The sequence below is a fragment of the Oncorhynchus mykiss genome, chromosome 22 (assembly GCF_057628025.1).
Source record: "Oncorhynchus mykiss isolate SJ-2025 chromosome 22, ASM5762802v1, whole genome shotgun sequence".
Taxonomy (NCBI): domain Eukaryota; kingdom Metazoa; phylum Chordata; class Actinopteri; order Salmoniformes; family Salmonidae; genus Oncorhynchus; species Oncorhynchus mykiss.
The window spans coordinates 37,489,552-37,509,891 of NC_143043.1; the positions used below are offsets into that span (position 1 = coordinate 37,489,552).

A 20,340-nucleotide genomic window follows, 5' to 3' on the forward strand; every position below is an offset into this window, starting at 1 on the left:
CTGTTTCCTTCAGTTCAGCTGTGAAGTGCTCTGCTCTGAGGCTGGCTGTCTGTTTGCCTGTGGCCTGCAGGGAGCTATCTCTCTCTCTCTCTCGCTCTGTCATTATCTCTCTCTGTCTCTCTTTCTCTGTGTCTCTGTCTCTCTCTCTCTCTGTGTCTTTGTCTCTTTCTCTCTCTCTCTCTCTCTCTCTCTCTCTCTCTCTCTCTCTCTCTCTCTCTCTCTCTCTGTGGAGAACACCATTGGAGGCTAATCAACCTCCATTCTTAGGGCTTTCACTTACTTAATTAAGCAGTAAGAGCAACATAAAGACTCAGCAAGACTCCTCTTAGCATAGCTACCCACTACATTTTTTGTACAAAAAAACAAACATAAAAACAGTATCAGAGGAATTTAGAACTTAATCAACACTGTCGCTGTCAGGTTGCCATGACAACTGTCACAATCACAGGGTCAAAGTAGTTGTTTTTTATTTTTCTCTCACCCCTTGTCACGCAACGTGACTGTTTCAAAGGGGATCATATAAATATTTTACAGGTAACATACTAAATTCTTTGTGAAATAGGTATCTGTCTCTCTGACCCGTCTCTCTCTCTTTCTCCCTCCCTCTCTTTCGCACTTTCTCTCTCTCTCTCTCTCTCAATCAATTTCAATCACATTTATTTATAAAGCCCATTTTACATCAGCAGATGTCACAAAGTGCTTATACAGAAACCCAGACTAAAACCCCAAAGAGCAAGCAATGCCGATGTAGAAGCAATGTGACTAGGAAAAACTCCCTAGAAAGGCAGGAACCTACGAAGAAAGCTAGAGAAGAACCAGGCTCTGAGGGGAGGCCAGTCCTCTTCTGACTGTGCCGGGTGGGGATTATTAGAGTACATGACCATTAAAGCCAGATCGTTCTTCAAGATGTTCAAACGTTCATAGATGACCAGCACGGTCAAATAATAATCACAGTGGTTGCGGAGGGTGCAACAGGTCAGCACCTCAGGATTAAATGTCAGTTGGCTTTTCATAGCCGAGCATTCAGAGGTCGAGACAGCAGGTACGGTAAAGAGAGAGGGAGTTGAAGAAAGAGGGTTGAAAACAGCAGGTCCGGTGAACAGGTCAAGGTTCCATAGCCGCAGGCAGAACAGCAGAAACTGGATCAGCAAGCATTTCAGCAAGCATTTCAGCAAGCATTTCGCTGCACTCGCATTAACTTCTGCAAGCCATGTGTATGTGACCAATAAAATTTGATTAGCAGCATAACCAGGTGGACTGGGGACAGGGACAGCCAGGAGTCGTCAGGCCAGGTAGTCCTGAGGCATGGTCTTAGGGCTCAGGTCCTCCGGGAGGGGAGAGTGTGAGAGAGAGATGGGAGAATTAGAAGGACACCAGATAATACAGAATAATTACACCAGATAGGACAGACTGACCCTAGCCCTCCGGCACATAGACTACCTGAAACAGGGGGGGTCTCGCCTTCTCTCTCCCCCTCTCTCTCTTTCTCTCTCCCTCTCTCTCTTTCTCTCTCCCTCTGTCTCGCCCTCTCTCTCACTCTCTCGCTCTCATCGTGCTGCATATACATAATTAAAGTTTAAAGGGACAGCCTGCCTGTTCCATCATTATTCAAGTGGCCAGGTAATGGGTTTTCATTGAAGGAACATTTGCATAATCAAGTTTTATAATTTCCAGTGTATATCTCATCAAATATTGACTAGCTCTGGTTGAACGTCTCATATACTACATGGTGAGTACATGTATTATGGATGAATGGGGACTATCTCTCTGTCTCTCTCTCTGTCTCTCTCTCTCTGTCTCTCTCTCTGTCTCTCTTTCTGTATCTCTCTCTCTGTGTCTCTCTCTCTCTCTCTCTGTCTCTCTCTCTGTCTCTCTCTCTGTCTCTCTCTCTCTGTCTCTCTCTCTGTCTCTCTTTCTGTATCTCTCTCTCTGTGTCTCTCTCTCTCTCTCTCTCTCTCTCTCTCTCTCTCTCTCTCTCTCTCTCTCTCTCTCTCTCTGTCTCTCTTGCTCTGTGTCTGGTCTGCTTGCCAACAATCAACAGGGATTTAGATAAGAGACAGACTAGGCCTACTTCTGCCAGTGAATGTTACTTTCTGGAAAGTGTATTTTTGTGAAATCATTACCCCAGCTTTGACAGTAGTAATGAAGTTTTGCAATGTGGGAGGTAGCATGAATCAGAATTGAGCAGATCTGTGTAGAATAGATGGTACATTACAAATACTGTATGTTGCACAATGTTTTCTATGCAAGTAACATCATAACCGCTAGCCATGATCTGTGTGTCTGGTGTGTGTCGAGTACAATAGTGTTTGCAGCAGTGATGGTGAACCACAAAGCTCAGCAGAAATCACAGTGGTCACTGCCTGGCGTCCCCTTCCTCCCCAGTCTTTATCTCTTATCTCTAATTATACTGTAGCCTCCATAAACTGCTCCTCTCCACCCGCTGGGATGACATTGTAATTATCTTTCAAATAATGACAGCATAATTCACACAGAATTAAATACAACACCATATATTAGTATTGTATTATGCGCATTGAGCGTTCTGTAATGCACTCTATAAATGCAATATTATTACATTGCTATTTTATTATTATATGCCATTTAGCAGACACTTTTATACAAAGAGACTCGCAGTTCATCCGTTTTCACATGGTGACCCCAGCGGGAATCGATCCCAGGACACTTGGCATTGTAAGTGCCAAGCTCTACTAACTGTGCCAGACAACCCACTTGTACCTGCTATGAACCAGATATGTGAGAGATCACTGAAAGCTAGATAACAATCCCCTAGACAGACTTTGTGAACTATATTATTACATCAACTATGAATTTCACCAGCGGGCTGAATGATAATGTCCGTTATGGTTGATAAAGTAATAGCAGAGGTAAGTACATTTAGAGGAGGCTGAGGCACAGCCACTTAATCACAAAGCCCACGCACTGGGAGACTGTGGAAAACGATGTGCCTGGGTGTGTCCCAAATCCTATTTCCTATATAGTGCGTAGTGCTCTGGTCAAAAGTAGTGCACTATTTACACATATATAATTTAGCAGACGCTCTCATCCAGAGCGACTTACAGTAGTTAGTGCATAAATTATTCATACGCTACATGACCAAAAGTATGTGGACACCGGGGCGGGGTGGTAGGTTAGAGCGTTGGACTTGTAACTGAAAGGTTGCAAGATCGAATCCCCGAGCTGACAAGGTAAAAATCTGTCGTTCTGCCCCTGAACAAGGCAGTTAACCCACTGTTCCTAGGCTGTCATTGAAAATAAGAATTTGTTCTTAACTGACTTGCCTAGTTAAATAAAGGTAAAATAAACCTGCTAATCTAACGTCTCATTCCTAAAACATGGCCATTAATATGGAGTTGGTCCCCCCTTTGTTGCTATAACAGCTTCCCCTCTTCTGGGAAGGCTTTCCACTAGATGTTGGAACATTGAGTTTATTTTATTTTTTACAGGGACAGTGCACATTAATCAATGTTTCAGTAAAAGTGCCGGTTTGATTCCATTCAGCCACAAGAGCATTAGTGAGGTTGAGCACTGATGTTGGGCGATTAGGTCTGGCTAATAGTTGGCGTTCCAATTCATCCCAAAGATGTTCGATGGGGTTGAGGTCAGGGCTCTGTGCAAGCTAGTCAAGTTCTTCCACACCGATGTCAACAAACCATTTCTGTATGGACCTCGTTTTGTGCACAATGGCATTGTCATGCTGAAACAGGAAGGGCCTTCCCCAAACTGTTGCCACAAAGTTGGAAGCACAGAATTGTCTGGAATGTCATTTTATGCTGTTGCGTTAAGATTTCCCTTCACTGGAACTAAGGGGCCAAGCCCCAACCATGAAAAATAGCCCCAGACCATTATTCCTCGTCCACCAAACTTTACAGTCGGCACTATGCATTCAGGCAGGTAGTGTTCTCCTGGTATCTGCCAAACCCAGATTGGTCCGTCAGACTTCCAGATGGTCAAGCGTCATTTATCACTCCGGAGAACGCATTTCCACTGCTCCAGAGTCCAATGGCGGCGAACTATACACCACTCCAGCTGACGCTTGGCATTGTAATCTTAGGTTTGTGTGCAGCTTCTCAGTCATGGAAACCCATTTCATGAAGCTCCCGATGAACAGTTCTTGTGCTGACATTGCTTCCAGAAGCAGTTTGGAACACAGTAGTGTTCAGACAGACAATTTTTACTCACTTAAAGCACTCCCATTCTGTGAGCTTGTGTGGCCTACCACTTCGTGGCTGAGCCGTTGTTGCTCCTAGACTTTTCATCTTCACAAATACAGCACTTACAGTTGACCAGGGCAGCTCTAGCAGGGTAGAAATTTGATGAACTGATGTATTGGAAAGGTGGCATCCTATGACGGTGCCACGTTGAAAGTCACTGTAAGGCCATTCTACTGCCAATGTTTGTCTATGGAGATTCTGTGACTGTGTGCTTGATTTTATACCTGTCAGCAACGAATAGCCTAATTTGAAGGGGTGTACACTTACTTTTGGCCATGTAGTGTCCTTTTTTTCGTACTGGTCCCCCATGGGAATTGAACCCACAACCCACCCTGGCATTGCAAGCACCATGCACTACCAACTGAGCGACACAGGACATTTGGGATGCAGCCCTAGCCTCCAACGGCTTGCGATAGCATCTTGTAAAATACAATTTGGTGCCGACTGCCTACGGCTGGAGCATTTTGATGGGACTTCCAGGGATTCTAGATATGTGTGCCAGTGCCACTGGCGGTGTTTCAGTAAACATTAGTCTTTCTTTTACAAACAAGATCTGGGCTGTGGGGAGGCTAGAGAATCAGCTTTCAGAGCTTAGGGGATGAGGGGATGGATGATGCTCTACAGTTTCTGTGTGTATGTGAGTTAATTAGAGAATAAGCTATTTGTTTTATGTAGTGTGAGAGGGGGATGTCTGGGGGGGGGGGTGAGTGTGTGTGACAGAGGTCCCCCCCTCTTTCTGTTCCTAAGTCTCCATGGAAACGATAGAGCTAAAACAACAATAATTTGCACAACAAGGAACAACATGATATGATATGAACAAGCCATATTCACATACAGTTTCATTGTAAAACGATATACAGTGCATGTAAAAGTACTCTCAGAACTGAGGTACAGTAATGTGCAGTACCAGGTCCCATACAGTGTTACACAATGTTAAGTGTTACTGTATTACAAAGTACTAGGCAGTATTAGATAACAAAGAGACTGTTCTACTGACTTGAGATCTTAGTAGATGGTTTTAGATCAGTGGGCTAACCCGATCTTGAATCCCGCAAACAATTACAGTTCAGTCACATGATCACATTAATTCTGTTATTAACTCACAATTATCTGATTCTTCATACATTCCATTTCCTTTTTCAGTAATTTACACATTAGAGATTTTATCACACAGAGCGGAGGGAAGTTGTGAGATTGAGTGGTGTCATTTTTCTTTCTTTGTCTCTCTTGTGATTTGCAACAACAACACATTGCAATCTGACATATTGCTGTTCTCTTCAATAGTCCAGGGGAATCTCCACACTCCTCAGGAAACCATAGCAATGCATCATGTTCTCTTGCATTCACATTCCAGCAAGGATCTGTAGCCTGACGGCTGCTAGTGGTTGCTCACCCCCTGGTGTCTTAGCACTAGTAGACTTCACAGGTACACAGAAAACCTGATGGATTATTGAAGGGCTCTGGCTGCTGTTCTCACAGACATTGCCCTCCCAGAAGGCCCATAATAACAGAGAAATGCTCTCTGTGACTCCTTGGAAGGCAGCCCTCCTATAGTTATTTTCTTTTATTTTGGAAATAGGTTCTGATTCCATTCCAGGATGTTTTGCAAACATGTACTGTACACCCCGGAGCACTCCACCACCTCCTTCTTCTCCTCCTTCTCCTCCTTGGTCCTCCTCACTCCTCCTCCTCATCCTCATCCTTCTTTCTCCCACACCCAAATGCAACAGAATTGAGTCACACACCTTGTGAGTCATTGTACACACACATTGAGAGAGACAGAGACAGATTGGCCACCCACTCAGATAGTGTGATGAAAACACAACTGGTTGTATAATAGGTGCTCAGTTCCCCGTAATGTTCATAGACATAACCTGCGTCCCTATGTAGCCCTATGGGCCCTGGTCAAAAGTAGTGTACTACATAGGGAATAGGGTGCCATTTGGGACGCATCCCTAGATCCAATGAACAAATGGCAGTGTGTGACCTCATTCCAACTCAGATACAATATGTAACATACGCCTACTCTACTCTGTACTGTATAGTACACGACAGAACCTCTTTAGTATTTTTAACTGACACACCACCTTAAACCTACACAAAGAGGCTTAAGTACACTAGACTCTCAATATCATCTTCTGTCAGTAATGTTTGACATGTGTATGCATAACCCATTTAGAGTAGACTGTAGTGAATTATATCATTTATGTGCTCCACTGTTACTAAATGTGGCAGCAGAGGTATATTATAACATATCCTAGCTTACCTTGTTAAAAAACATTCTTGTTCACGTCCTTTTAAAAGTAACATTTTGGAAGCAGTAAAAAAAAAACGTGTTTTTAAAAATCTGATTTGTAATGTCAAATCAAATCAAATCAAATTTTATTTGTGACATGCGCCAAATACAACAGGTGTTACAATGAAATTCTTACTTACAAGCCCTTAACTAACAATGCAGTTCAAGAAATAGAGTGTGGCGGGAGGTCAATGTAAATAGTCCGGGTGGCCATTTGAGTAGTTTAATTGTTCAGCAGTCTTATGGCTTGAGAGTAGAAACTGTTAAGGAGCCTTTTGGTCCTAGACTTGGGGCTCTGGTACCACTTGCTGTGCGGTAGCAGAGAGTTGCGATTGTGATTCAGTCAGTGGCTCACTTGTTCCTGTGGCCCCTATGGAACCTACATGCAAATGCACTGGATTATCTTTAGTGGAGAGCTGTCCCTGTGGTTACATGTGGTTGACATTATAGAACAAATCACACATTTCTCTCAGACTGTAGGATTCTCTATGCCTGTTTTAACGGCAGATTAAGCCAGTGTGTGTTTGGTTATCTCTCTCTCCATCGTTCCCTCGTCCTCTCTCCCTCTCTATCATTCGTTATCTTATGAGTTCATTGTAAGAAACCTCGTCTCCAATATCCTAATCAAAATCTACCTTTATTTATTCATCATCAGCCCAGGACATCACCAACTGTTTGTGTTGCTGTGCTGTATAAGGACATTAACTTATTTTCAGCTGTAATGTCATTTTCCCTTCTCATCAGGTGATTTTCTTCAGAGAGAACACAAACTGCGTTTGCAAATAAATTGAGTTCAAAAGCGCAAAGATCCAACTTGTTTTAACTACCTCAGACCCCGAGGTACAGTATATAGCCATGACTGGGACTTCTCAAATCTGCATTTAAATTGAATTTGGTCTGTTATTAGATTTTCTTCCTGAAATGTTTGGTGCATGGCTGAATCAATGGCTGTTTCCCAAACGGCACACATGCCCTTTATAGTGCACTACTTTTGATCATGGCCCAAAGAGCTCAAGTCAAAAGTAGCTCACTTGGAATTAGGGTGCCATTTGGGATGTATACAATGAATGTTCATCCTCCTCCTAGACATCTTAATAACTACACTGTCTGTCCTCTAGTCTGGAATAATAAATAGTTGGATCATTTCATAGCCTTGTAATAATCACAGAGATGCCTAAAGAGGACTGTCTAATATCTTGTTAGCCGGTAGAGAGGCAGGAATGGACAGCTGATATTTTGGGACACAGACATGTATTTTGCTACAGACCCAGACAGGCTGAGTATGTGCCTAACATTAAGTTCTTCATTTATGTGGATGAACTGAACTGTTTTATAGCCTAAACCCTGGTCATATCTTAGCCATTTTAACCAGCATCCGAATGTCACACCCTGACCTTAGAGATCCCTGTTTATTCTCTATATTTTGGTTAGGTCAGGGTGTGACTAGGGCGGGTACTCTAGTTTTTGTATATCTATGTTTTCTCTTTCTTTGTTGGCCTAGTATGGTTCCCAATCAGAGGCAGCTGTCTATCGTTGTCTCTGATTGGGGATCATACTTAGGCAGCCCTTTTTCCCACCTTCTGTTGTGGGATCTTGTCTTTGGTTGTTGCATGTGTTTGCACTCCTAGCTTTACGTTCGTTGAGTTGTTTATTGTTTTTGGTGGAGCATTTAAAATGAAAAGAAAATGTACGCCTCCCACGCTGCACCTTGGTCATCTTTTAACGACGGCCGTTACACCGAATTCACTCATGCAATGGTAATTCTGTTCTGTAGGTGAACTACAGTATGCTAAAATATTAAACTAAAGATTAGTCCATTTTAATTACATCATTCAACTTTTTAATTGGGTATTAAGAAGTAGGTGCTCCGTGGATATATATAAAGTGTGAAATCCGTCGTTTTCCGGGGAAATGGAAAGATGAACCAGGTCTAGAATAGCACTGAATTAACTGTTTATATTCTGTAACTCTAAATGGAATAGAGGAAATCTACATGCTACATACAGTATATTCCATGAAAGAATAATCTAATAATAATGAGAAATAATATGAGAATACACAAATACTCAAAGCAGGAATGCCCTCAGTGTTCCAGTTCAGTGGCCAGGCCTTCTCTCTGGGGTGTCATTACTCTGTTTTATCTCAAAGGGACACCTGGACTGGCCCGATACTCCATCAACCTGTCTGTCTATATCCCATATGGCACCCCATTCCCTACATAGTGCACTGCTTTTAACCAGCGCTCACAGGGCTCTGATCAAAAGTAGTGCACTATATATGGAATAGGTGCCATTAGAGTTGCACACTTACACTACCCAGCCTCATGTTGATAGGTATTATTACCTGTATTTATCTGTGAGATGGCCTGAGTAAAATTAAGTTGCCCAAAGACACTGATTTAAGGTTAGTTTGGCTTTTTCCCTCTAATGGTTAAGGTTAGGATTTGGGGAGGGCAATCTGATCCTTGATCAGTGCCTAGGGGCAACTTCTATTCCTAAACTAACAGTGTTATACACAAGCACTGTAATCCTATCATTTTATTCCCCCTACCTAGAGATATGATATGATTTCACTGGCCCTGGAAAACAACTGAAGGATAACGGCACATTCCCTTTCTCAAAATATGATGAGATTAGATTCCTATTTCTTTTCTCCTATTTCTATGATAATGCTATTCTTAGAAACTTCTCAGCAAAAATGATTTTTTTTTTTCATTTTATACTTATTCCCTATTTCAAATGGATCTTTCTTGTATTTCCTTGATATCAAATCCTACAGGTGGTCTCATTGTTGAAAGCCTAATTGAATGACTACAGTGAGCGTGGTGTACAATGATAAGTAACCATTGATGTTTCTGCCTTGTTGTTCATGTGCCAGACTGAGAGAGAGAGCTAGTAGTGGAGAGAGCGGTGGAGGCAGAAGAGCTGTGTGGTAACACAGAACCTCCAAGGTCCTCAATAGAAGATGTATACATAACACAAGGGGGGTTATTCAAGGCAGGGCAGAATAGTGGCGTTCAATTTAATTTACTGTACCAGCAGGACTCTTAGCCTCCTTCCTCCCTCTCAGGACCCAGATTAGATGATGAAACAGACATGGGAAATACTGGGGTCAGGATTATTTAAATATCTATCTCTTTCTAACTGACTCCATGTCTCTCTCTCTCTCTCTCTCTCTCTCTTTCTCTCTCTCTCTCTGAAACTGAAGAATCGACTCTGGCTGTTTGAGAAAGCATCAACAACTTAGAGAGAAGAAATGAGACATTGAGGATCTCTGCAGTTACTAGCTAGGTTTCCATCCAACTGGCGACAGATTTTCATGTGAATATTCTGAAATCCGCATAAAAACGATGTACATTTTCCCACCAGAGATGTGTTTCCATCAAATTGACATTTAAAAAGGCTGTACATTGAGAATGTGCCCACTCTGGTCTTGGCACGTGCTCTCTAGCCAACAGCTGGCAGATCCACTGCGGGTAGGACAGCCTACATGATGACATTATTATGGACAAAAGAGAGAGATTTATTTAATTTATTAAAAGGCAGCCAAGCATCAATCATCATGTCTCCAGAATAAGACTCGATAATTATTGGAAAGGAGCATCAATCACTGCGTGCCTTTTCCCACTTTGTGAAGTTCATCATAAATATTATAACCCCCCAAAATGCTAACCTCCCCTGTTATTGGTAATGGTGAGAGGACATGTTTTGGAGGCATGATTTTGTGCATCTGTAACTTTCTCACTCATACACAATTCATTCATGTTTATCTGTAATCGTGGTAGCGTTCACATTAAAAGTATTCTATTTCTATTCACAATAAAAGTGACTCCATTCATTTCTATTGGGCACAGCATGATCTGAAACACAACCAAAACAAACCGCAAATGTATCCAACAAGTTTGTAGAGTCACAAGCTTGATACAGTCATTGCATGCTAGAAATATGGGACCAAGTACTAAACCTTTTACAATGTAATACAATAAGTGAATTTATCCAAATACTTAAAACACCTTCAAATGGGGGGACTAGATACATAAAGTTCATTCATTTCTCAAGAGTATATATTTTTTTTAAACACACCTAAAAACACTAGATACAATATAAGTACAATCCCGTTTCTTTCAATCAATTAAACAAAGAATACTCATTACAATTGAACATGAACATCAGTGTACAAAAAAAACGAGTTGCTCTGTTAGTCTTTTGGTTGTTGGTTGTTGGCTATTTGTGGCAGTCTCTGATCATTATTTTTCTGTAGAGATAATACAGCTGGTTTTCCCCCAGAAATTCACCTGATGTTTCAGAGTAACACATGTTTAGAATTCTCCTCTTGAGCTCTCTGGTATCTACTAACCATTGATGGTACAGTTTCCCAGGTAACAGGACTTGGCTGTAATCATTCTGTTCTCTGAATATTGATGAGCCATTTTGAAAGGACTTGAGCGCTAAAGCAAAAGTCAATATTTATCTCAACTCGAGTACATCTCTCTCAAATGACATTCTAATGAATAGAACTACAGAACCAGGAACATTGGACAAACATACTGTGTTTACAGTACATATTATTGAGATACATTACTTCAGAACAGGAATCAAGTATTCCACATGTGTTCATCTGAAGTAAGCTCATTATTTGTATCAAAAGGCCCACACAGACACGACATGCTCACAACACATTACTACACACACAGCTTCACTCTCTCACCAACACAGAAATCAAAAAACATGTGGACACCATTGCAGGTACACCATTACAGACACATCAGTTCTTTCATCTATTTCTAGTCTACTAGCCCTGGCCTGGACAGAGGCAGCTGGTGAGTGTTGTAGTGTGTGAATGAGGGGCAGGCAGGCAGTAGACTGGCCTCCAGAATCAAGTTTCCAGTAACCAAGCGGGATAGTAATTACTTCCTGAAGGAGCCTAACCTCTGACCTGTCACCACTCCACGGGCCTTGAAGACCACCCTGTCATGTTGCTGATCACAGACTAGACAGACCCAGCAGTAGTGATGAGTGTTCTAGTGTGAGACTGTGAATGAGGGTCGGGCAAACAGGCCTTGGCAGAGTTTTTTGGCTGAAAGCTGGCCTCCAGCCCCCAGCTTCTAACCTCCAGGCAAACAGTAATGACCTCCTTAAGGGCCTAACCTCTAACCTGTAACCTCTAACCTGTCCCATCCAAGGGCCTGGAAGACTGGGCTGACTGGTGGATTGGTCCTGGTAGAGGCTGTGATGGCTCTTCCGAAGAGTTACTATGCTGTTGTACCCAAAGCTAATACCATGATTGCGTGCAAAATGGTTTTGGCAATAACTCACTGTAAATAAATGAATCTGAGCAGTAGAGTCATGCTTCAGAGCACAATCTAGCCTGTAAATTTATGCTCGAAGACGTTTATTTTAGCTCTATCACATTGTGTTCAGATCTATAAAAGGTTCATGACAACACAGTTGTGTTTGTTCTGATAAGAAATGCATCAAAAATTGTTATTGGAAAAGAGAGTGCCCTGTTCCTGTTCTTATGGTCTGCTGGTCTGCTGGTAAGGCTTTGTAAACGTTAGCTCCAAATAAATCACTATGAACTGGAAGGCCAGTTTCAAATGTCTAGTTGGGTCTCGCATGTGTTTCTCATCTCAAGGTCTTTATTATGGTTTAGCAGAATTACCATGTTTGAGTATGTAGCAAGGTAAAAAAACGCTTTTCGCTTCCAACAATACACATTGTCATTGTAACAAGTCATTTAGATATGCAGCTCAGTTGGTAGAGCATGTCGCTTGCAACGTCAGTATAGTGGAATCGATTCCCAGGACCACCCATACGTAGAATGCATGCATGAATGTAATCGGTTTGGATAAAAGCGTCTGCTAAATGGAATATATTATTGTTATGTTGTACAAGTTCTGACTGATGCAGTAATAATGTGGTGAGCGTCTCGGGTGTCATACATTGAGTCATGAGTAATAAAATAATCCAATGAAAGTCAATCCTGTTTAGGTCATTTCTTCCTGGGAAAAGGGATTTTTATCCTTTATTGTTTCATGACGTCAGACATAGTATTCTACCCAGTCATTTTCATGTGTTGTGGTGTTAGATCCAAGTGAATTAAACTACAGAATGTGTGGACATTAGCAATTTAAGGTGTGTGCCGTAGTGTAGAAGGCCGTACTGAAGACGTTTCATTTTGACAATGTGAAGCCATGGCATGAAGTTGGACAAGACAGTCTGGACAAAAAGTTTCAGATGATTTATAACACGAGCTACAGTATGCACAAGTTACTGATTGTGATGCTGTTGTTTATTGGTTTCTTGGTCTTCGGGTTGATGATATGATAGGATTTTGCCTTTCATAATGTTGGGGACAGTTGCCAATGTTATAATAAATGGACAGCAGACGGGTAATTCCACAATAATGGAATTGCACCGAGGCTCCGATTTTTCACTTAAAATGTATGCCAAACAAAAAGTATTGATTTCAGAGTTTTAATAAAACATACAACACTGTGCACAAGGACTACTTTTAAAAATGTACACAGAACATTTTACAAAAACACATTTACAGGGAGAACTGTGCAGATGCAAAGTTTGGTAACAGAATTTTTGTAAAAATCTTTTTTGTGCCCACGTTGTGTCTACGTTTTCCAAAAGCTCTTAAATATCTGCTCAGTATTAAGATTCACCTGGACCAAATCTGAACAAATCATAGAGGTCTATGTTTCACAAATAGAGTGCAGTACACTACAGTAGAGTTTAGTACAGTAGTGTACAGTACAGTAGAGTTCTGTTCAGTACAGTACAGTAGAGTTTAGTACAGTAGTGTACAGTACAGTAGAGTTCTGTTCAGTACAGTACAGTAGAGTTTAGTACAGTAGTGTACAGTACAGTAGAGTTATGTTCAGTACAGTACAGTAGAGTTTAGTACAGTAGTGTACAGTACAGTAGAGTTCTGTTCAGTACAGTACAGTAGAGTTTAGTACAGTAGTGTACAGTAGAGTTCTGTTCAGTACAGTACAGTAGAGTTTAGTACAGTAGTGTACAGTAGAGTACAGTAGAGTTATGTTCAGTACAGTACAGTACATTACAGTAGAGTACAGTAGAGTTATGTTCAGTACAGTACAGTAGAGTTTAGTACAGTAGTGTACAGTACAGTAGAGTTCTGTTCAGTACAGTACAGTAGAGTTTAGTACAGTAGTGTACAGTACAGTAGAGTTATGTTCAGTACAGTACAGTAGAGTTTAGTACAGTAGTGTACAGTACAGTAGAGTTCTGTTCAGTACAGTACAGTAGAGTTTAGTACAGTAGTGTACAGTACAGTAGAGTTCTGTTCAGTACAGTACAGTAGAGTTTAGTACAGTAGTGTACAGTACAGTAAAGTTATGTTCAGTACAGTACAGTAGATTTTGGTACAGTAGTGTACAGTAGAGTACAGTAGAGTTATGTTCAGTACAGTACAGTACATTACAGTAGAGTTATGTTCAGTACAGTAGTGTACAGTACAGTAGAGTACAGTAGAGTTATGTTCAGTACAGTACGGTAGAGTTTAGTACAGTAGTGTACAGTACAGTACAGTAGAGTTCAGTACAGTAGTGTACAATACAGTAGAGTACAGTAGTGTTATGTTCAGTAAAGTACAGCATTGCTTGCTCTTTTGGGTTTTAGGCTGGGTTTCTGAATAAACACTTTGTGACATCTGCTGATGTAAAAAGGGCTTTATAAATACATTATATTGATTGATTGAGTACAATACAGTACATTATGGTTTGTAACTACTATGATTTCTCATTGGTGCCAATTCAATTGCAGAAATTAACGATTTGGTATCAGAATTTCGAATTATAATAATTCAAAATTGAAATGAGTAAAAACACTATAACTAATGAATAGGTCATAGGTCTACTTTTACTTATTACTTCTATGAACTTTCATTATCATCCCTCCTCATGAGGGACAGAAATATGAAAATATCTTATGGATATGTGGGTTTTTGGTAATGGAATTTCAAGGCATAAGGCAATATTTCTTTAACTTACAGAAGACAGAAAGATTTATCCAGAACTAAATATAATATTATGTTGATAATAGTCTGCAGGGTTCATTACTTCAACGTGATCGTGTTTTGATGTATTTCTAATTTCCTTTTAAGACTTTTTCGGCTATATGTTTTTTAAGACCCCTTTTCCATCTGTTTGACCAGGAATCAACGCCTTTTTCTCATTCCAAATTTTTGGGATGGAAATTGGTTGAAAAATGTATATATATGCCATAATAAATAAAAAAAACATGGACTCTAATCTTTCATTTGACCCTCAATTTGACATGCTCCTATTTACTTCACATGTTGGTGAACATGGGTCCTTTTACATGGAAATGACCAGACACACAAATCAAATTATGAACAACTCAATTCCAAACAATTGAATTCCTATCAGCAATGGAAAAATCTAAACATGTAAGATTAGAGGTTCTAACCATGTGTCTCCCATGACAACACGATCATGAGACAGTATAGTTTGCAGCATTACATTACATCTCTATATATTATATAAAGACAAAACCCTCAGTAGAGCTTCATCTCCATGTTAAACGTTGGTTTCATCCCAGTGATCCCCTGCATAGCTTTATTAAATCACAATGTCTCTTGATGGATGATATATTTCTATGAAATTAGCTGGAAGAGTATCCCTGCTGTGTCAGCGCGCGTTGATATTTTACGTTCTCTTGGCATCGAACACAGTATGATTTAGTATGAAGGGAAATTTGAAGCAATAGCTTGATGTTTCTTTTTTTTTGAGAAATGTTGTTCATGTTGAATCTCTGACAAGAATATGAGCACCTATTTGAAGTTAGTGTGTCAGCACTTACACACACAAGCTGTCACTTATGGATTTCTGAGATAGACTCACTCATCATTTCACATGCCATTAAATCTCTACTGAGACTAACTCTTGTATGCAGACGCACACACACACACACACACACACACACGCACGCACATGCACACACACATGCACGCACATGCACACACACGCATAAAACATGCATAATATGGAGGGAAGTTGAAGAGAAAAGAGCTTTGAATTCTGTGTCGATTATCTACAGTAGTGCATAGCTGGTTAATGTCATTCTTTATTTTGGTCTGGATCCATAGGCTTCTGTGTGCATTAAGCTTTTATATTTTATATACAGAGTATGAAATCCTGAAGTGAACTGGCAATATTTTCCTTTGAAATATACAAAGTAGATGTACACAGATATGACTACGATACCAATGAACTGCCTTGCATCAGGTATGATCTGTTTCTGGGCTCAAGACCCAGTCCCAGCCATAGAAGTATTCTCCTAGCTCCATTCCCTCTGCCCCAACATAATGTACTGCATCCTTCCTCCAGCCAGCCCACCTTCCAGGCTGACTCACACCCCAGCACACACACACTCCACATCTTACCCCAGCCTATGAGCGCATAGAGACGTTTTTCTGCTTAATTTAAGACATGATGAGTTACTTTCCACTATTCTCTGCCACAGCGCTCACAACAGCCACAGTGTACAGTGTATTTTCTCTGCCTGTTAGCTCCTCGTGTGTGTTATGTATGGTCCTAGTGCTATGAATATATTTTTTATATTTTTTATTTAACCTTTATTTAACTAGGCAAGTCAGTTAAGAACAAATTCTTATTTACAATGACGGCCTACCGGGGAACAGTGGGTTAACTTCCTGTCAGCTCACGGATTCTATCCAGCATCCTTTTGGTTACTGGCCGAACGCTCTAACCACGCACTAACCTGCCACCACTAGATCATACTGCCCTCATCTGAAAATGTGTTAATATTTCTCTTTCTCTGTTTTTCTCTTTTCCTTACTCTTTCTTTCTCTTTCCCTCTCCCTCTCTCTTTCCATTGTTCTGTCCCTTTTTCTCACTCCTCTCTCTCTCCATCCTTCTCTCCCCCCCTCCCCTCTCTCTATCTAACTATCTCTCCGTCTCCAAAGGAAGTTCATGCCATAGCAACACACTGCCTGCGCTGGTGCGGAATCAGTCTCTGATGATGCAGTCCGCTTTGGATATGAAACCCTTTATGCCCTTCCACCAAGTGGACACCTCCTCCTCTAGTGTGGGACTCTTCCCTAATTTTAACACGGTAAGAAATTGCTGCTTTCATCTCTTGTTAGTAATGCTTTCCCGAGCCAGAACACCCCATAGGGCAGTAACCTATCTCCTTTTTTTGTAGTGTGAGGCAGATTGATGAACAGGTACAGCCACTGGACTGGGCGCTAGTCCACAGGTACAGCCACTGGACTGGGCGCTAGTCCACAGGTACAGCCACTGGACTGGGCGCTAGTCCACAGGTACAGCCACTGGACTGGGCGCTAGTCCTTTCATCTCATGTATTTGTAGTTTATTGTCACCATTATTGATTCATGAATTCTAAATGGCTTAGGAAATTCTTCCTTTTCCCTTCACAAAGAATCTTAATGGCAAATGCACAGGGAAAGAGAGAGAGAGAGAACACTGCAGTCCCACCATCAAGGCATCGATTCCAACCCTCCAAAACTGAGAGGTGGAAACAAAATCTATTCTTGCTTTTATCTTGCCAAAAACACATCTCATGCTGATAGTTGATGTGGCAGGTGTAAAAATGTCATGACCTGAAAAATCCACTGAGAGAGTTAGTCAAAGAGTTTCTATGAGTGTTTAACTCTGTGTTGGCTGGGCTGTATGCTCCAACCATAGAAGGACTAAAACAGACATTTCCATCCAACGTTTTGTGATGGGTGGACCGTTCTATTTACATTTTATTTCTATGTCTCCTCCAACCTGCAAAGTCAGTCAGAACAGTGTCCTGTTAAAAGGGACTGAGGTAGGCAGCAACAGGAGGACTGCTCATGTCTGTGTGACTGTGATTCCCAGGCCTGCCATGGTCCGATGTGACAACACTCTTTGGAACAGTTAGTGAGAGCCTTGCCTGTAGTCACGGAAACCTGTCAGGAACACTCTGACTCACAGCGCTAGTCTCTAGCTCAGACCTGGGTTCAAGACACTACTCTAAATAATTTCAAATACTCTATCTGTGCTTGACTGAGGTTGTCTGTTTGCATAGATCCAATAGAAACACCTGAAACATCCAAACCCAGTCAACCTGGCACTCCAGTCAAGGCTAGGGAAAATGCTCAATAGTATTTTAAAGATTTGAACGATTTCAAATAGTATTTGAACCCAGGTCTGCTCCAGCTTAGCTCAGCTGAGTCCAGTGTGATTCCATTGGCTGAGGCAAAGACACATCTAAACCAGACATAGTGTCTCTACTGCTGTCGTTGACTATTAAGTGGTAGTGCACTAAGTTGATGAGTTCATGTTGGTGAGAGTGATGTTGATTATATACACTGACTGTAATGATGACACCAAAATTAAATATTGTCCAAAAGTTCATCTGGGGACATTTATTTTTAAAGATATTTTGAAGAATATACTCATTGCAGAATTACAGTTTTTACATTTACATTTTAGTCATTTAGTAGACGCTCTAGAGTGACTTACAGTTAGTGCATTCAACTTAAAATAGCTAGGGGGGCAGGCACATATCACAGTCATAGTAAGTACATTTCCTCAATAAATTAAGTCAGAGAGACCAGAGGTGTTGGTGTGTAGGGTTTGAGCATAGCCTGAAGGTAGGGAAGGGCAGTTCCTCTTACTGCTCCGTAGGTAAGCACCATGGTATTGTAGTGGATGCAAGCTTCGACTGGAAGCCAGTGGAGTGTGTGGAGGTGACGTGGGATAACTTGGCAAGGTTCTTTGCCCTCTGGGAGGGGGACACAGTGGAATTGTCAAGTGTGATGGAGAAGTCGTAGAGCAGGCAGGACTTCCCCAAATGGCAACCTATTCCCTATTTCCTATATAGTGCATTGCTTTTGACCAGGGCCTCATTGTATAGGGAGCAGGATGCATCCATCATCCTTCTGTTTTGTATTTGACCTTTATTTAACCAGGCAAGTCAGTTAAGAACAAATTATTATTTACAATGACAGCCTACAGGGGAAGAGTGGGTTAACTGCCTTGTTCAGAGTCAGAATGGCAGATTTTTACCTTGTCAGGTCGGGGGTTCGATCTCGCAACCTTTCGGTTACTAGTCCAACACTCTAACCACTATGCTACCTGCCGCCCCACACGCTAATGTTTGTCATTAGCTTTACTTCACTGCTTTACTGTAGCAAGATAGCTATTTACAGTACAGTGCTGTGTTGGCGGTAGCCTACTCTGTGTAAAAATAAGTTATTTGACTTGGCAAGCACGAGCTCTAAGGGTAGATGACAGGTTTTCAACATTTCCCACAGTGTAATGAATAATGCACAATACACAGTGACAGAACAGAAACAGAATTTAGAATAAGTTTAGTTTATTCTATTGAGGTTCTACAGTTTGTTTATTTGTGTGCAAACAATGGAAATACACTAGAAAAAAACAGCAGTGACAACAAAACAACAATTTGCTCCAAAGCTTGACTGTGACATTAGAATCCTATCTAGTCTCACTGAGGAGCTTTTCTATATTCTCCCATTCAGAAACATGACTACGACAATCAAGATTCCCTCTTGAAAGTACTACATCACTAGCTTGGTCCCAGATCGGTATGTGCTGTCTTGCCACTCCTACGGTCAATGTCACAACAAACACAATGACATAGGGATTGCCAAGACAGTACATACAGATCTGGGACCAGGCTACTACATCACAGAATCAAAAGGCTTTTCCTGTCCAGGCATTTCACTCTAAGTTTGCATCCCAAATGGCACCCTAGTCCCTATATAGTGCATTGGGCTCTGGTCAAAAGTAGTGCACTATATATGGAATAAGGTGTCATTTAGGAAATAGGCTGATATTAGCAAAATGGGGATTAACAGGTTCCAAACGACCACCCCTCATCACTGTCAAACGCTCCTTAAAACACACCTGGCCCGGGTATCCTGGAAGGATATTGACCTCATCCCGTCAGTCGAGGATGCCTGGTCGTTCTTTAAAAGTAATTTCCTCACAATCTTAAATAAGCATGCCCCTTTCAAAAATGTAGAACTAAGAACAGATATAGCCCTTGGTTCACTCCAGACTTTACTGCCCTTGACCAGCACAAAAACATCCTGTGGCGGACTGCAATAGCATCGAATAGTCCCCGCGATATGCAACTGTTCAGAGAAGTCAGGAACCAATACACGTAGACAGTCAAGAAAGCAAAGGCTAGCTTTTTCAAACAGAAATTTCTATCCTTGATCTCCAAAAAGTTTTGTGACACTGTAAAGTCCATGGAGAACAAGAGCACCTCCTCCCAGCTGCCCACTGCACTGAGGCTAGGTAACACGGTCACCACCGATAAATCCATGATAATCGAACATTTCAATAAGCATTTCTCCAAGGCTGACCATGCTTTCCTCTTGGCTACACCAACCACGGCCAACAGCTACGCCCCCCCCCCGCAGATACTTGCCCGAGCCTCCCCAGCTTCTCCTTCACCCAAATCCAGATACCAGATGTTCTGAAAGAGCTGCACAAACATACAAATCAGCTGGGCTAGACAATCGGGACCCTCTCTTTCTAAAACTATCCGCCGCCATTGTTGCAACCCCTATTACCAGTCTATTCAACCTCTCTTACGTATCGTCCGAGATCCCTAAAGATTGGAAAGCTGCCGCGGTCATCCCCCTCTTCAAAGGGGGTGACACTCTAGACCAAAACTGTTATAGACCAATATACATCATGCCCTGCCTCTCTAAAGTCTTCAAAGCAAGTTAAAAAACAGATCACTGACCCCATTTCGAATCCCACCGTAC

At 41.5% G+C, this 20,340-nt stretch overlaps 1 protein-coding gene across 2 annotated transcripts in view; it reads left to right on the top strand.

Moving 5' to 3' along the window:
* The window catches only part of LOC110501766 (zinc finger protein 385B), a 153,576-nt gene that overhangs the window by 84,687 nt on the left and 48,549 nt on the right, over positions 1–20,340 (top strand). For both annotated transcript variants that reach the window (XM_021579542.3, XM_090215941.1), the window contains one exon: positions 16,513–16,661. In XM_021579542.3, coding sequence (XP_021435217.2) covers positions 16,513–16,661 — 149 coding nt within the window. The remainder of the gene's footprint in view (positions 1–16,512; positions 16,662–20,340) is intronic.